Source organism: Sycon ciliatum, chromosome 10 (assembly GCF_964019385.1).
Source record: "Sycon ciliatum chromosome 10, ocSycCili1.1, whole genome shotgun sequence".
Lineage (NCBI taxonomy): Eukaryota > Metazoa > Porifera > Calcarea > Leucosolenida > Sycettidae > Sycon > Sycon ciliatum.
In genome coordinates, this window is record NC_088652.1 from 8,767,489 (window position 1) to 8,786,269 (window position 18,781).

General features: G+C 48.5%; 1 protein-coding gene across 1 annotated transcript in view; it reads left to right on the forward strand.

Annotated features, from left to right (window-relative positions):
* Positions 1-18,781, forward strand: part of LOC135825828 (uncharacterized) — a 57,566-nt gene that overhangs the window by 19,153 nt on the left and 19,632 nt on the right. The window contains exon 4 of the mRNA XM_065338456.1: positions 14,919-15,203. Coding sequence (XP_065194528.1) covers positions 14,919-15,203 — 285 coding nt within the window. The remainder of the gene's footprint in view (positions 1-14,918; positions 15,204-18,781) is intronic.

Genomic DNA, 18,781 nt, shown 5'->3' on the forward strand with positions numbered 1-18,781 from the left:
GTCATTTGTGACTGCAGCGTGGGTGTCAGTGTCGTATCCGGTGCGCCCGGGGTTAGACCCCAGGGCTGCGGTGTCGACATGAACTAAGTTACTAAACCTTCACATTACAAGGTCGTGCAGTGGTGGCCACTTGGAGAGAGTCCACCAACACACTCTTACGGACGGACGCACATATAAACCTGGTCGGGGAGCGTTCCGGTTAGTCTCGCCCTTGGCTGTGTCGTCTCTAACCCTCGGAACGTTCTGTGACAAGTATAGTCACGGCTGGCATAACGCAACTTCACCCAGTCCTAGCCCAGCTCACACATAACCAACTGATCCTAGACATACTCTCTCACACACACTCATGCATAAACAGACACGTACACTCACACCAGCGTTCAGGTTTACTCACATCTTCCAAGAAGGTAACTTAGTTCAAGAGATGATAACGCAAGAGGGACAAAAGCCGAAGCTTCCGCCTGAAGGCGGAAGGCAAGAGAGAGAGCGAGCGAGCGAGAGAGAGAGAGAGAGAGAGAGAGAGAGAGAGAGAGAGAGAGAGAGAGAGAGAGAGAGAGAGAGACGATTGCCATAATATCTAACTACGGGCAGGAGGCTGATCCCGAGTACGAACTATAGGACAAAATTAATAATGAACCATGGTACACCCGCATGCCGCAGTGTACCAAACCAATGCACCCAGAAACAAGATGAATTTGAAAAAGACAAACCCAGACAGCCCTAGGTGAGTGCAAGATATCCACACATACAGAACGGAACGTGTTGTACTGTAATATCCTCGCACTTACACCATTTTCACCTTTTTGCATAATATTATACTTTTGCCCTAGGTCTTCTTACGGCTCCAGCATGTTGTATTTCTTTACCTAATTTTCCTAGGAATGAGGTTTTTAACATTTGATGCTAGGAGCTTGTGCAACAAAATGGACGAGCTCATACCCACTATCACACGCATCACGCCCACACTAATTGCTGTCTGCGAAACATGGGCAAACCCCATGGAGCCAGACTCATTCTATGACATTCCAGATTACACACTCTACAGACAGGACAGAACAGAAACGATTGGTGGAGGTGTTGCTTTTACATACATGCCCCTACCTGCCACAAACGCCTAACAACAGTCGTCATGCCAAGCCTCCAGTCACCGTGGGTAGAGCTTACACTCTCGGATCGTAGTCACCGTGGGATGCACGTATCGACCACCAAACTCTGAACCGAATTTATTCTGCCGGGAACTTGAATTGTGTCTCGGGAAATGTAACACCACAGCGCCATTCATCCTCCTCGGCGACCTACATTCCAAGAACAGCTCTTGGTTGGATTATGATGTCACAGACAGAGCTGGTGACGCACTTAGCTATCTTATCGATACGTATGGTTTCCATCAGCAGGTAAACTTTGCCACCCACATCTGCCGAGGCTGTCTAAATTCGTGCCTCGATCTAGTCATCTCCAATCTCCCTCCGGAGGAGGTCACTCCTTCATCCAGAGCACCGTTTGGGTGTTCAGATCACCTAGCAATCCAGGAAACTATCTCCATGCAGCCACCGGCAGATGAGCGTGGCAGACGTAACTGGCCACCTCGGACCTGGAACTGGAACTCAGAGAACGTTGGCGCCCTGAGAGAAGCGCTAGCGTATACTCAACTCCTGCCACTCGACATTGACTTGGCGTCATATTCGCTGACCGAACTGTGGTCGCTCTGGCGTGACACTCTACTTCGCACCGCACACCAGTTCGGCACTCAGCTCCTGTTGACTAGATCATCTGCAGTGTCTCAAAAACGCCCATATATGACGCCTGATCTGCTAAATAATATCCGTACAAAGCACAGGTTATACAGGAAATACCTCAGGACACGGACGGCTGACGACTGGGACCAGTTCACAGCTCAGCGAAACAAGACAACAACTCTTCTCCGCAGGGCCAAGTCCAAATTCGTTTATAAATCAGCCAATGCCGACAACCACTGTGACCAAACCCATACAACCCGCCCAAACCTCTACAAACTTATGAAGACCTTTCGAATTTCACCAAGAATGCAAATGCCAGCTTTGAACCATGATGGCAGGAAGCTCACATCGAACTTAGAGCAGGCAGAAGCATTCAACAGCTTCTTCATTTCAGAAAGCAAGAAGTCCGTCTCAGTTGACAACGAGCCAGTCTCCGACATCCTTCTACCAACATCCGGCAAGAGAGATCTTGCCCAAATCACCACTACACCCGCCGAGCAAGAACAGCTCCTAGGAGCCCTTAGTCCTTGCAAAGCCCCTGGGTTTGACGACATCCCACAAAAGACTCCTCAAACCACGACGCGTAAGCTGTCATCGTCACTCTCCCGACTCTTCAATGAGTCATTCCGGAGAGGTGAACAACCACAGGACTGGCGTGATGCCACTGCGAGCCCACTATACATAAAAGCCGAACGGTCATTGGTAATAAACTACAGGCCCATATCACTTCTCAGCGTTATCAGTAAAGTGCAGGAGAGGATCGTCCACAAGCGACTCTACAAGCACGTCACACCCTTCCTCCCAGTGGACTAATCCGGTTTTCGTGCCAATGATAGCACCGAACTCCAGCTCGCCACACTCGTGCACGAGGTTGCCCAAAGCCGAGATAAAGGTCTTTTCGTCACAGTTTGCTTTTTTGATCTCTCGAAGGCTTTCGACAGAGTGTGGCACGCCGGTCTCCTCAAGAAACTGCAACACCTTGGCCTGAAGGATACCGCCCTGCAATGGATGGTCAACTGCCTCACCCATCGCCGCCAACGTGTTCGTGTCGGCGACGCCTTCAGTGAGTGGCAAGCCATACCAGCAGGGGTGCCCCAAGGATCCGTTTTCGGCCCCCTCCTGTTCTTGATCAACACCATTGACCTTCCCTCTGCCTGCACCAACTCGAACACAAAGTGCAGCCAATTTGCAGATAACACGGCGCTCATCGCAACACACCAGAGCCGTTTGACATCGCAGTTGTCCCTGCAGTCAGCTGTTTCAGCTGCCGCAGCCTGGCTGCGCAGTTGGCACCTCCTCGTCAATGCCTCGAAGACCGTTACCTTGTCGTTCACACCAAACCACCAACTAAACATCACTCTTAAAGGCACACCCCTAAAGCAAGTCAACGAACACCGTCACCTTGGAATCATACTACAAAACAACCTCCAATGGAACTCACATGTCACGCACATAATATACAAATCCAAAAAACTCCTTCACCAACTTCGTAAAACACGAGGCCAACTTAACACCCCCAGTCGGCTCGTAATCTACACCGCCTACATTCGCCCGGTTATAGAGTACGGCAGTCTCGTGTTATCGAACACCACCCGCACACAGAACGACCAATTAGAACGCGTTCAGCGACGAGCAGCCCGTATCTGCTTGCGGATCCCCCTTTTTGCACCAGTCCGTCACAGCTCACTTCTTCATCATCTCCAACTCCCCACATTAGTCTCCCGGCAACTCTTACGACAGGTTACTCTTTCCCACAACATCAAGTACATCCGAGCTCTCCTTCACCTGCAACAGCCTCACCTTGCACGACCAATTACAGAGCAGCCAAATGCGCTACGACATAATTATGAGAACATACACATTGAGAACATCACACACATACCGACACACCAACTCACCCATCAACCTGTCCTTTCACAATTTCAACCAACTACCCCCCGACATGCGTGAAACAAATAGTAAGCATGCGTTTAAATCAATGGCGTCTAGCCTCATTCATATGCTCCTGTAGTAGCGCACACTGTACCCCATCGTAACCCCATCCCCCTGCAATGTGTTGGTTTCCTTACTTGCTAGACTGATTTAATATGATTCTGCCTGATTTGAATCATACAAGTAATTGGAAAGGCTTCCTGTCTGAAGCCTTTCCATACTGGTACTCGATGTTCCAGTTTTGTGACACGAGAATGGCACGAGAATTAGTGTACCGCTGAGTGTACCGCTATACACGTGGTCGACACTTAGTCGACACGTTGTTGATACTTTTTTGACACGTGACCCCGTCAACGGTCTGCTTTGTGCCAATGCCACTCGGTAAACGCCGATGTCGCGTACGACAAAGACGACTATCCCGTACGCGAAATAGTTGAGAACTGCATGACGTGAACCTGACGGCAAGGACAACTGCGAGGAGGCCCATTTCGGTACCCCTGACGGGAAGGAGAACTGCAGAAGTCGACGAAGTCGAACGAGGAGGCCCCTTTTCCGTACCCCATACTGCAAAGTGCCATTGATGGATACCTTTTGTACCTGGAACGACCCCTTAAACGCTGTCGCGGCGACTATCCCGTACGCGAAATAGTTGAGAACTGCTGACGTGGACCTTTTGCACCTGGAACGGCCCCGTAAACGCTGTCGTGTCGGCGGAGTGAATGTGCAGGGTACTAGGGTGAAAAGAATCGCTGCAAAGACGTCCCCTCTACTAGGCTCTAGGCCTTTGCCTTTGGAGACATCGTCGGCGAACTGAATGCGCAGGGCGAAAAGAATTGCTGCAAAGACGTCCGCAGTCTAGGCCTTTGGAGACATCGTGGGAACTCCTTCCGGTACTATACAAACTGCTGACGTGGCCGTGGACATGTACATGGAGAGTCATGGTGGGACTTCATAAGCCAACGGTGGGGAAGGAGAAGTGCAGACGTGCAGGAAGACGAACGAGGAGGAACCAGGACGAGCGAGCAATGGCAGGACTAGCTGGACCGTAAGTAATAGCTGAATTGTGCATGACAACTTGACATCCATGCGGCACTCGCCACTTGCCACTGCATATTTCTTGTCCACTAACAATGTCTCTCCTCTGCCCCCTGTGTGTCCACGGCCCTGTTTCTGAATTGGCCCGATGAATCGAATGTCTTCCGCAACTGGAACGGCCCCGTGAACGCTGTCGCGTCGGCGACTGAATGCGCAGGAGGGAAAATATTGCTGCGAAGACGTCTCCTCTAGACGACGGTAAGGCACCCCATTGATATGTTGCCAGTGTGTGCCAGGGTATCGCGCGATGGTGAATGAGGAATGATGAAGGGTACGGTGGGACTGTAGACCTGTTACCTTCTACTAACACGTTATCAGGTGGAGAGCGTATTGTACATGTAGTCACTCTCTCTATTCCTGTACTTCATTACGTTTAAGGTGTACGTATAACTTCTCAAAAAAATTTAATGGTCCACATGCACAGTCGTGTCGGAAGGGTACGGTGGGACTGTAGACATGTTACCTTCTAACACGTTATCAGGTGGAGAGTGTCTTGTACTCACGTTATCACTATATCAGGTCGAGAGCGTATTGGAGTCACTCTCTCTATTCCTGTACTTCATTACGTTTCAGGTGTACGTATAACTTTTCCAAAAAATTTAATGGTTCACGTCTTCAGATAGAGAGCGTATTGCACCCACTGTCTAGTCTCTGTAGTGCATTGAGATTTTGTTGATCGAACATGAAATGGATACACAGACAAGTACATGGCGAGATGTCGCCAGAAGAACGTCTTCAGGTAGAGAGCGTATTGCACCCACTGTCTAGTCGATTTTGTGGATCGCACATGAAATGGATACACAGACAAAGCAGGCCAAGTACATGAGAGAGTGGACGATGTGCAGATCGACATGGCCTGCGGCTACTTCATTAAAGTTACCCGTGACATAACTAGGATAAAAGTTAATCACTGCAAAAACATTGCCAAGTATGTGAGCACTTTGGACTTGACAAAAGAGTGCACGGGCGACGTTGACAAAACATACCGCGGTGACTGTCACTATCATGACAGCAGGGCACATCGCACGCAGCATCGCAGATCGTGTCGAATTGCGCATCATAATAATTGCAAAATTGCTCCTGTGCATGCAAGTGGATTTCATTGCACTTCTCAGTTTGGGAAATGCTCGATTATGACAATTCTCCGTGTGAGTGCACTATCCCTGAACAGACATGTAGGTGAACCGTTTGTGGTGTCTCATAGCCTACCTCACGACCTTCTGCTTTCTTTCTTCATCACTTGTATCTTGCAGGTATATCATCCCGTGACGACCACATTGAAGTCTGAATTTGAAGTGTGAAGATGCTTCAGCAACCACATTGTACTTTTCCATTGCTTTCATTGTGCTTCTACTGTGCATGTGTGTAACTTGTGGGGTAAACATGTGATGACATTGTATGCTGGCGACACGGTCAGATGTTCATGCGTCTAACGTACACCTGCATGTCATGCATTGAAAAGGGTTTGCCACTTGCGATCCTGGGACGAGTATCAGGTCCGCTTTGTCCTGTGTGGGCTGTATCAGATTGCTGTTCACTTCTCTATCTGTTGGATATGTGACGTTCTGCAAGTTTCTGGTGTATGATGGCCACGTCCTTGCTTGTCACTTTGTATGATATTACATTCTGTATTCGCTGCTTCCATGGCATGGTCTGCAAACTGCAATCCTTGGGCAAATGTCATGTTTGCTATGTTGTGCTTTGGCCGTCAGCTTGTCTACACGCTGTAGTTGAATTATTTTTGTTTCACAACTGACTTGCTCAAGTACGGTGGCCACTGCTTTGCATGGCATTATACATGAAGAATTTCCTGTTTGTGTCGTGTGCATGTGCGTATGTGTGCGTGGCCACGTGTGTGTGCCGTGTGCATACACATGTTCGTGTATCTGTGCGCGAGGTAGCGAGGCGGGGAGGGCTGGTATGTATCAGTGTGTTATTGCAGTCGCATGGCTACATACAGTACATCGTGCGCGTGTCAAGTCCTGGTATCCAAGCGGACATTCATGCATGTCAAAACTGGGCCAGGGAAAGAGGCGGAGAGTTTTCGCCCTCAAAAACTTCTATTTTAAGCTTCCGTTATAAGCCAGCGGCAGCATCGTCACCAGCACCAACATCTGCCACCTACACTATGGAGGGTCTACCTCTTCCCAGTATTGACATCCTCAAACATCTGGGAGTTCGCTTCAGTGCAGACCTAAACTTCCGTCAACACTACCTTGACATCAGTCGCAAATTCAAGCAGAGAGTAAGCCTACTTTGTCACATGGCACATCGTCTTACACCGCAGGCCATGATGCTCCTCTACAAGTGCTATGTTAGACCTGTGATTGAGTATAGCGTCGTAGTGTGGTCATTTCGTCTTCGTTCAAGCGACTTGAGTGAGCTGGATAGAGTCCAGGCCAGGTTTGCAAGATCCTACCTTAGGAAACGCAAAATCCAAATCGACTTTAATACACCCAAGCAGGATCTTAATAAAAAAGCTAACATTGAATCCCTTCTTTACCGCAGGCAGTTTTTAAGCTTGGTTACCATGCACAAATTTATTTTCAAGTATCGACGTTGCCTAGCTTCATTCCATTTCAATATCACGCAGAGTGCGAGACGCCCTAACAAAATTATTCTCCCTAAAGCAAAGACCACATCAAAATCGTTGTTTCTCTTCCAAACCTCCCTCTTATGGAACTGCCTCCCACCAAGACTAACTGCAGAACCATCCATTATTGTTTTCAAGAATGAGCTTCGCAAACTCACTTGCAAACATAGTGCTTTGCTCTCCGGTATGCCTACGCCATGTACATAACCCCCCCCCCCCCCCCGTGTGCTCCCCAACGCATTCCCGCTGCACAACTTTTCACTACTTTCACTTTAGCTCATACGTGTACATGTACATCCTTCAAAGCGGTGAACCCCTTGATAGGCGACAAGCCTCTGGGTCATCCTAATAAAGATATTATTATTATTATTATGTTTACCTTCGGGGTTGGGGTGGGGAGGGAACGGAAAAAGAGCTGAAATTATCCATATAAAAATCGCTCTGTGAGCGGTTCTGAAAAACCTTTACTGGTACTGCCCCGTCGTAAAAGTAAGAAATTAGAACTGGCCCATTGTCCCCCCAAATGCGAACTGATCCACCTAAATCCCGAATGACGGGACCCGAACGCACCAGTAGCACGAGGTTCCTAAATGTGGATGCAGATGGGGACGTTGGTCCGGACCATAGGCCATGTGCTGTACTAGCGGTAGGCTTCCCTATCAAAATAATAAATTCTACTACTACTACTGGTGTTACCCTATGATAATTGCCGTGATCCTGTGCCCTCCCGACCTCGTGCTACTGGTGCGTTCGGGTCCCGTCATTCGCGATTTAGGTGGATCAGTTCGCATTTGGGGGGACAATGGGCCAGTTCTAATTTCTTACTTTTACGACGGGGAAGTACCAGTAAAGGTTTTTCAGAACCGCCCACAGAGCGATTTTTATATGGATAATATTTATTATCTTCCTTATTGGCCATGGGCCATCGTGGAAATAAAGAATAATAAACCTAAGCAATAATGTGTATAAACTGTATCACAAAGAGCGGGAGCCAGCTAAGGAGATAACAGGGTATACCAAATAAGGAAGGCCCCAGGCCTTGCGTGAAAACATAAAATAAAGTCGGTTACGAATCCGTTTATGGGAGAGAGATAAATAATTAGACACCTTAATAAGGCAGACTTGTCACGTAGAGGCCTAAAAGGCAACGTGTCAACAGCATGGATGGGACATCAGCAATCGATGCAGAACACGTTGGTGTTGAAAAGTAGAGATGAAGCCGTTCGTCGTGGAACCAACCCAACAGCGCATGGATAAGTACTCCATCACGATCCAGGGTAGCTCCGCTAGCATTCCAGTACGCGCGTTCGTGAAACCAACGCTAGAGCTGGATCTAAAGTGCGCAAGTCCGCAGACCATTGCGCAGTGGCACAGTTGGGGAGTAGAGCTGAGTGACAAGCCTCAACAAGGGACATCAGACGAAATACACATGCTGATTGATGCAGACTATATCAACGCGATATTGCACAGTAAGGAAGAAGTTAATGGTGAGACGGTGTGATACACAGAGATCGGTAGTGTATTATCTGGTCCAGCGTCTGCACCCAGTCAAAACAGCCAACTGGTGACCGTGTCATGTGTCACAGCCCACATCGACAAACTATGGCAGTTGAATCAACCTCTAGAACGACATCAGCACTTGCCATCTTTCCCGCTATGTCGCCAGCGCAGCAGGTACCAAGTGAGTCTCTTGTGGCGAAATGAGCGCCGCCCAACGGATAACTATGCTCAAGCTAGAGTCCTTGCAAAGCGGCTTCTGGAAAAGCTAAAGCGGAATGAGAAGCGTACGCTCTATGAGGCTGTTCTGATCAGTGAGTACCGCGAGCTTGGAGAAATTGAGCTGGAGCCATGTGAGAGCGATGCCAGGTACTATGTATCTCATCATGGTGTATTCCGCGAGAACGCTGCAACCACGAAGTTAAGAGTGGTGTTCAATGCCTCGGCGACGGCTCCAGATGGCAAGTCGTTGAACGACATGGTTGACCCTGGACCGTCGCTGTTGCCGAGTCTCGCAGGTATACTATAAAGGATCCGAATATAAGAGCGCGTCGCAAGCGGACATCCACAAGGCTTTCTTCATGGTCGCTGTTCATCCCGAAGACCGTCCGTACCTGCGTTTCCTGTGGCCCGGTCGAAGCGACAGCGATGAACTGTTAACCTGGAGGCTCACGAAACTGCCATTTGGCGTTCGCCATACATGCTTACTGCGGTGATTCAGCATCATGTGAAGGAGCTACGGGCGCTGTCTGCACCCAAAGAGCGAGACCGTCTTGATCTCTTGCTCACGAGTTTCTACTTTGACCATTTGGTCTCTAGTGTCTCAAATGCCCCGGAATCCAAGAAGATGCAAGAGTTCAGCGTGCGTGTGCTTGTAGATGCTGCATGGAGTTGGGCAAGTGGCGGGGTAACGAAATCCCGTGCGATCCAGAGTCCGGAGATAAAGTCCTCGGTCTGAAATGGAAAACCAGTGACGACTTGCTCAGCATAGCAGCGCTAGGCGACTCCGATAAGCCGCCTGCTTGGACCCGGCGATTCCTCCTTAAGTGTGTTGCGTCAGTGTTTAATCCGCTAGGTCTAGCAGCGCCTGCAGTTGTGCCGGGAAAGATACTGCTACAGCAAGCCTGGAAATTCGGTGGCGACTGGGATGATAAGTTGCCTGATGGCATCGCAGTCGCATGTACGCAATTGTGGGGAGAGTTGGCCGAAGTGGTGAGCATTGACATACCACGTTGGATTTGCTGAAATCTTGACACCCTGATTGCGCTTCATGCCTTCGCAGATGCCAGTGAGAAAGCGTTTGGATGTTCTTTGTATGCAGTCGTCAATGGACAGTCGCACTTTGTCTTTGCCAAGGCCAAAATGGCACTGGTGTCTCCGCCCACATTGGCCCGCCTTGAGCTACAAGCAGTATGTCTAGTGACTCGCTACGCTGAGTTTGTGGCGAAGCAGCTGCGTGTGACCGTCACGCAAGTCTATGGCTTGACTGACAGTCTCACTGCCGTTCACTGGATCAGTAATCCATCGTACAAATGGAAACCATTCGTGGCTAACCCCGTCAGTCAAGTCCAAGAGATAGCGAAGAAGGTCGGCATTGTGTGGAACCGTTGCCCGGGCCTTCACAACCCAGCAGATTTACCGTCGCGTGGGAGTTGTGCACAGCAGATCCGTAGTCCGTTCTGGATGGGCGGACCAACCTGGATGACGGAGGCCAATGACTGGCCCACCGCATCCTCAACCGCAGCTTCAGATGAGTCCAGTGTAGAAGTGCGAGTGTCAGCCACCACCTGTACTCGAGAATCTGATAATGAATTGTGGCTCAGATTCAGTAAGTGGTCGAGGGCACAGGACATGGTGACTCGGATGTTGCAGTGGAAGCACACTGAGCCTCGTACTGAACTCTATTTTGCAGCAGGCAACGTATTGTACTGCATCGTTCAAGCCGAATGTTTCGCTGAGGATCTTGAGCTGATCAAGCAAAGGTCAACCAGTGAAGCCTGGGTCGAAGATGTATCAGCTTGCACCGTTTCTGGATGATCATGGAGTGCTCAGAGCCGGGGGACGACTTCAGCACAGCGAGTTGGCGTATGGAGCCAAGCACCCAGTCCTATTAGGCAAACATCATCTGACCGAGTTGCTGTTGGAGAAAACGTATGTCAAAAGGATGCATCAAGGTGTAGAAGGGGTCTTGTCGTTCATCCGTCAGAAATTCTGGATTATCGGTGGTCGACGATCGCAACGCAACATTATTCAGCGATGTGTTACATGCCATCGCTACAAGGCTAAGGCTGCCTCAGAAATGTGCCCGCTGCTGCCAGAAGACCGAGTTGCTCACGAGAGGCCGTTCGCAACTACCGGCATCGACTATGCTGGTCCGTTGTACGTGCGCCGTTGTGAGTCATCTCCGAAGGTATGGATAGCATTGTTTGTGTGTGCCACCACCAGAGCAGTTCACTTGGAGGTGGTCGATAGTTTAAGCACTGAGTCATTCTTAATAGCATTTCAGAAGTTTATCGCGAGACGTGGTTTGCCGTCTCGGATCAGGTCTGACAACGCTTCAACGTTCAAGGCTGCATCTGACAAACTGAGTGTGCCATGGATGTTCAATCCTCCAGCTGCACCATGGCATGGAGGCTGATATGAACGAATGGTTGGTACGGTGAAGAGTGCCTTGAAGAAAGTAATGGGAACGGCGTCTCTGAAGGTCCAGGAGCTTGAGACCCTCTTGTATGAGGTTGAAGCAGTGGTGAATAGTCGTCCGCTAACTTATGTGTCTGATAGCCTAGGTGAGCCACCAAGAACCCCTGCAATGATGATGGGTAACATCTGGATGTCGTCAGAGAAGCCAGCAGGTACCCTGGACGGTATGCAGATGTCATCGAGATTGCGCTACCTCAGTCAGACACTGAAGCATGTCAAGAATCGTTTGGAGGTGGAGTACCTAAGTCAACTGAACAAGCACCAACAGACCATGTCGCGCCCTTTAGCTGTGGGTGATGTTGTCTTTGTTCTCGACGATACCAAGCGCAAGCAGTTCTGGCGTTTGGAACGGATCGTCGAGCTATTCCTTGGTCGAGATGGTAAGCGTCGTGTTGCCAAGGTTAAGTTGAGTACCAGTACCCTGTGGAGGTTGATCCAGAGGCTAGTGGCATTAGAAGTATCGACACAGGACGTTGCTCCTGGGCCTGCCGTTGGTGCACAACCTGCTATCGTCCAGCACCAGCCAGCGTCTGAACCGTCAGCATCGCTAACACCACCACCACCGCAGCAGGAGATGACGCGTTCTGGGCGCGTAGTCAGAGCGCTGGATCGTTTTTGACTTGTGTGAATTGTTGTACGGCGGTGAGAAGCCCTTTTGTGGGGAGAATGTTACAAACCACCAGTTCTCAAGTGGGAAAGGCCTTCGCGCTTATGGCATTGTATTCGTTGCAATGTTGTATCTCGACTCCGCCGTACCGCTGATGTTGCTGCATGGCATACGCTATATGCGCTGTGTGCCGTTTTACTGTATACGCTGTTATGTCCAGTTTTATATGCGTATCTTTTGCATGTACGCTGTTTTGCATGGGTTAAATAGCTGGTGTTATTAGTGTTAGAACAAACGGCGAGGAGACAAAAATTTGATAACCGCAATCAGTAATACAAGCTGGATCGACTCTTGTGTACACTTTATTCATGTAATGGAAAAATGTGGAGACAATGTGCAATAAAACGATGAAAATGTGAAGAAATGGTGTAGAGAAAATAAGGATTCAAACAAGTTTTCGTACAACACTCATCAGGAATCTTCGTTGTTCTAAAGGACGCTGAAAACAAAATTGAACTATTATAGAAACTCTAAGTTAGAGAAATAACACTAAGAACAACAGCAGTGAAATTTGCAAGTGTGAATTTTAACAATGAAAGCGAGAGCAATAAGGAATGCGTGTACCAACACTAAACTTGCAACTGAAAAATGAACAAAGAAGAGAAAGAAAGAAGGAAGGACAAAGTGATAACAAATAACAGCAGTACATTACACCTAGAACATTAACGGCCAAGCTAGGCCGCACCAAACGTGCCACTTTACTTGAACAATTTCAACCCAATTATACTATCTTTCTGTACACACAAATTAGGCTTATACAGACGCTGATAGATGGCTTCCAAAACTTTTAACTGTAGTCCATAACCATAACGACCACGGCACAATACAGTGAAAGAAGAGTCGGATTACGAATTGCAACAATCAGGACTAGCCAACAGGTGATTGTACACTGAAGACTTGCTACCACGAAACCTACGCACAACACTAACATTCTCACCGGCACTCTCACGATCACTACAATCGTCGCTCACGGACTCATTGCTCCCTTCGCCGTCCGTCCCATCCTCCGCTTCCTCTGCGCTCTCTCTGGTATCCCGCCTGACTTGGTCCATTGAACGGGACTCGGCCGTCACCCTGCTGTCACGTCCCTCCTTGCGCCCTTGTCCGTTGAGTGCGTAGCTTCTGTTGTAGTTGGCTGCTGATCGTCTTTGTCTTTCAATAGTGGGCTCGGATGGTGGATTAGTTGTGGTTGCTGTAGAGTGCATTGTTGGCGATGGTGTGGTAGCTGCTGATACGCAAGGTGGGTCTTCTTGAGTCGGCAATTGTATTGTTAACGCCACTGTCGGTGTTGCTCGCGGTCTGTCACTGGCAAGCTCCACCGCCGCAAGAGCCTACGGTGGATGATCAGAAGGAGGCAGTGGGACCGGGTCCGCAAGCGGCACCACCCCAGCCAAAGCAGCCGGGGGCACTGACGAAGAAACCACCGACGGCAGGAGCAAAGGCGGCGGCACAAGCCGGCCCGATGAGCCACCACGCCCACCCTCCTCCACCACCGCCACCAGCGACGGCGGAGCAAACACAGTCTGTGAGCTAGGATCCGCAAGTAGGTAACGGTTGTTTTCTAGGTCACCCTCGCTTCGGTCTTTGTTGTTGTGCGCAGGGTGGAAGTATGTGACGTTAATGTTCTAGGTGTAATGTACTGCTGTTATTTGGTATCACTTTGTCCTTCTTTCTTCCTTTCTCTTCTTTGTTCATTTTTCAGTTGCAAGTTTAGGGTTATCACACGCATTCCTTATTGCTCTCGCTTTCATCAATTAACACTTGCAAATTTCACTGCTGTTCTTCTTAGTGTTATTTCTCTAACTTAGATTATCTATAAGAAAGGGTTTGCTCCCCACACCGGAGCTCGCGCTATTCCGCCGACTTTACTTGACACTTGACTGACTCACGACTGCCATCCAGAGCACACGAGAAGTCCATCGAACCTTCGACTCGGCAAACCTGCAAGAAAGCACCACTCCCTGCTCAATACACAGTGTTTCGGGGAATTCACCCCTCATCAGTTGAGCTTGAGTAGGCTGAGGAAGATTGTGCCTGAAGAGCACCACTTATATAGTGCTCTCCAGGCACAAACATCACCAGGGATACAAACTTACAGAGACGCTCCGCTTGCAGCGCGACAAACACCTCGTGAACACCAGATAGCAGCGTGAGTCAGTGTCGCTCCTGGACGGTGAGACAGACGTCGAGGACCCTCGGTCATTCGCAACGCTGTCACCTCCAAACCAACTAGTCGCAAGCCCGCGCTGGGCACAACAGTACGAAGTAGATACCAGATAGCAGCGTGAGTCAGTGTCGCTCCTGGACGGTGAGACAGACGTCGAGGACGTCGAGGACCCTGAGGACTGAGGACACTGTGTATTGAGCAGGGAGTGGTGCAACCACTACTTCGTACGTTTGATCTTGACAATTTAGAGAATTTTAGAGGGTTCATAACAGCATCTTTGGGAAAGGGTGTGGTCGGGCACAAGGGGTACTTGGATGTGGCTAAAGAGGTTTCTCGGCACTTGTGCCAGTGGTTGTGAGACGCATCCCCTCACAACCCTCCAACAGACGCTGCACCTGCCACTAGGGTTTACCAGGTGTTAGCTGGCGTCGTGAGTTCCCTTCGGGATCGGACACGATCATTTACTAACTTTCAATGGTGTTATTTACGGCAATTTTGATTCTTCGAGTGTTTCCATTTTTTATATTCCAGGGGTGGTTTGCCTAGCACCTTTGCCAGACGGGCGCAGAAGTATCAAGCACGGAACAGTTCGCAGTTCTTACCCTCATTGGTTGCTTCGCACCTCACAAAAATGGTCATTCTCTGAAAGACGTTGGATCAGCAACTATTTTGCCCGTGTTCCATTTGGAGACAGTCTGACCTTTACATGTTCAGCTGGCTATTATGTAACCAACTCAACAAGCCAGATGAAGACACAAGAGACTGTGCAGTGCAGAGTTGACGGACAATGGTCGAAACCAATCCCATCTTGTTCAGGTAAGCTCGGATTCTTCCTCTGGCCTATCATCTAAAATTGCAAAACATTTATGAGAGCATGTCTGAGAAAACCAGAAAAGCTGGGCTAGGCCATCTCTCCAATTGCGTTCAAATTTTGCAAGTAGGTTTCCTTTGGGGTCTACAACAACCATGCAAAAGGGCTCGTGGCATAACGTACGGACACCTCAGAACTGGGGACCACCTGGAAATGGGACTAAGATACGACCGAATACTGGGTCCAAAAACGAGCGCAGGTACAGCGTACACGATTGAGCTGAGAACAAACCACCACCATGCCAAAACTACCATACCTCAGTAGTCTTCACATCACCACCACATAGAGCCATTGCTAGATCCAGGAATGCAATGGCCATCATCTCCAAATATCACTAAATTGCATCGCTAAAATAGCCAAATTTCAAGGGCCATAGCGGGAACCATTTACAGCGTCTATTTTTCTGAACCATGCACTGCAGGACAGTGGACTTACTCCGCTACCACCCAGGACATGTCTGGTAAAAAGAGTTCCAGGGTTTCTGGAAATATACAAATTTGAATACATGTACCTATTACTTCACCACATTGCAACATTGCCAATTTCCTACCCGACGCCGGACAGCGCGTCCTCAAGCTCCCACACCAGGCACTGCTCCAGACGCGAGCACGCCAAACACTGCAGCGTGGTCACCTCTACCAAGTCTGACAAAAAATTTGAACTGACAACCCTTGTCACTCCAAACAACAACCATTTCCTTCCCTGATCGACTCGAATTTCACTAGCAGCAAAGCTCTGCCGAAGTGGAAAAAAATTGAATAAATCTCGATTTGCGCGATCTACAGTCCATTCAGAAAAAGATGATATCCGGGCTTTTGGCCATAGATGGGTCAAATTTGGAGTTTTTGTCACATTTGTTTTGGCAATCCCCCATGGAATGCTCTTCCAATTGTGTTTTTGAAGTATATTTCTCCATAGAGCAAGCCATAACAAGAATGGGATTTCGGCCAGGTTTTGCCCCCAAAGCATTGAAATGGGGAAAAGCCATGAAAATCCAACCTGTGCACTCCACTTGCAGAACAGTACATTTGCGGTTCAAACCCCAGTTGAGGTGCCTTTTTTGGACCCAAGTTTCGAATCTCGCGGCACTGGCAGAATCACCAAACACGGGTGCTCTCCAGAGCCAGCGCTCATCTTTTTCTAAAAGGACTGTAAGCACGATATTTTTGCGTCTTGAAACTGGCCGTGCGCCGACCACCGCTTGACATAGCAGATCGACGGATGTGATCGAGTTGATCCACAATCAAGATCAGAATCACAATCTGAACGAAGAAGGCTGAACAGCAACGCGATCTTTGCGTACATACACCCGAGTTGCCGGAGTTTGCAGCACGCAGCGAGGTGTGGGTTTTCCTCAGGTTCGGTGAGGAGCGAGTGTAAGTCTGCTTGTTATAATTTTAACTGGTTTGAGGGAAAGAGACAAACGGAAAAAGTCTGAAGAAAAAATTGACTTGTACCACCCGGACTCGAACCAGGGACCCTCGCTTGTAGCCAGCGATGCTCTAACCACTGAGCTATGGTGTAGTCGTCATCCCAGCAGAGGCCGTTTAACATTTTCGTCATACTTCGTAACTCACACTTTCTGTGAATCCACTTCGGCGGGTGGGACGCAGCCCTCACTGTAACCCACACACTTCACGTACGAATTAGCACGCGGGAGCCCCAGGCCATAACATTATTATTAGACACAATCTCATAGCATGTGACAAGCATAGCTAATGCAGGGACAGAATCCCCTGAGACAAGGGCATTGAGCCAGCCACGGCAATAGTAAGCTAGGAAAACAAAGCAAATATTCATTAAAGCAAAAAAATTGAATGGAAAATTACAAAGAAAAACTATTAACGGAAGTGAGCACAATCAAAATTCGTGCATCACCCAGGTATTCGAGAATGTTCTTCGATAATAATTATTGCGTCTAGTTCAGTTGTGATAGTAGATCTTTAAACTGACCAATAGAAGAACAAGTTTTCAGACCGTATTGTAATGATAACCAATGATAGTAACCGGAAAACAAGGAGGACTTTAGATACTGGGCTGACTTAACAAGAGGCAGGATGAGCGCGTTACGGGTTGAGCTTGTCGAAAACCAATTGTACTTCATCATGTGTGAAGGGGTTTTATGAAGCAATTTTTTTTGAACCAGTGTACAGAGATGGTGCTTATGACGAACGGAGAGAGGAGAAGTGTGTGAAAGTCGATAAAGGGCATCCGAAGGAAAACATCGATCCTTGTTGTAAAGAATTTTAAGTATAAATCTATGGTGGACTTTTAATTGGTTCAGAGTTGGGTCAGAAAGGCCACACCAAGCGGTATCGCAATAGTCGAATATAGGGAGAATATAGCACTGATAAAATAATAGTTTACACTGGATGGGCAAATGAGTGCAATGTGGTTGTAGTACCCCTAGAGCTGAACTGCTTCGCTTGCATACACAGTTGATATGTGCAGCCCAAGAGAGTTTGCAGTCAAACATCACACCGAGATGTTTGTGCTGAGTAACAAGACGGATAGGCATAGTCGAGTCAGGGAAGTATAATGGTTGATCACGAGGGGATGAAGAAATATACATGGCTTCTGTCTTGTCTAAATTGGGCTGGAGTTTCCACGTTTGCATCCACATGACAGTGCTGTTGATGCGGTGCTGCATGGTAAGGAGTCATTGTGCAGGGGAGGAATCAGAACAGATAGGCCAGTGTCATCCGCATACAAACTAACATCGGGGACAACTGAAGGTAGGTCATTAACGTAAAGCAAGAATAACAAAGGACCCAGAATGGAACCTTGGGGTACTCCAGACGTTACAGGGAGGGGATCAGACAAGAAATAGGACAAGCGAACAGCCTGAGAACAAGCAGACAGATACGATTATATGCAACGCAAGGCAGCATCCTCCACCCGGAAGGTGACCTCCAACTTGGCAAGTAAGCCACGATGCCATATTTTGTTGTTCGCCGCATGTTTTCCAGTAGGGTGGTGTTAATAGTAAAAAAGGAGAAGAGAGAAAGAGAACTTTAGGACTATGACTTTGAGTTAGGCAATTGCTTTGATGTGTGTGGTGGTGTTCTTCTTCAGCAACTAACAATAAAGTTTTGGATTAATTGCTACAAGTCGCGAAGAGTGCATTTCATGAAACTAAACGCAAAGATACGCGCAAAACCAAGCGCAAAAGTAAGCGCAAAACGCACCAGAATTATCACTAATACCCCATTTATCCCTCATACACCATCTTCCCCTAATTTCCAATACTTAGACAATTTTTCCAAAAAACAGGTGAGCCAGAACCATCCTCTTCTATACTACTCACAAACCATCACAGAAGTTGCGATCGGTTCGTTTGAGTCCTTTTGAGGGAGCTGCCACCGACGGACACTTCTGTCAGCGCAAGAAAACGCTGCAACCTCGGCTCGAGTCCGTAAAAATTAATAGGTCTGGATGTTCGCATTTCAGAGCAATGGAGAATTCAGGTTCTGTCTACTTCCAGCTGTCTGGTGGCAAGAATAGTTTACCGCGGGGAGGTAAA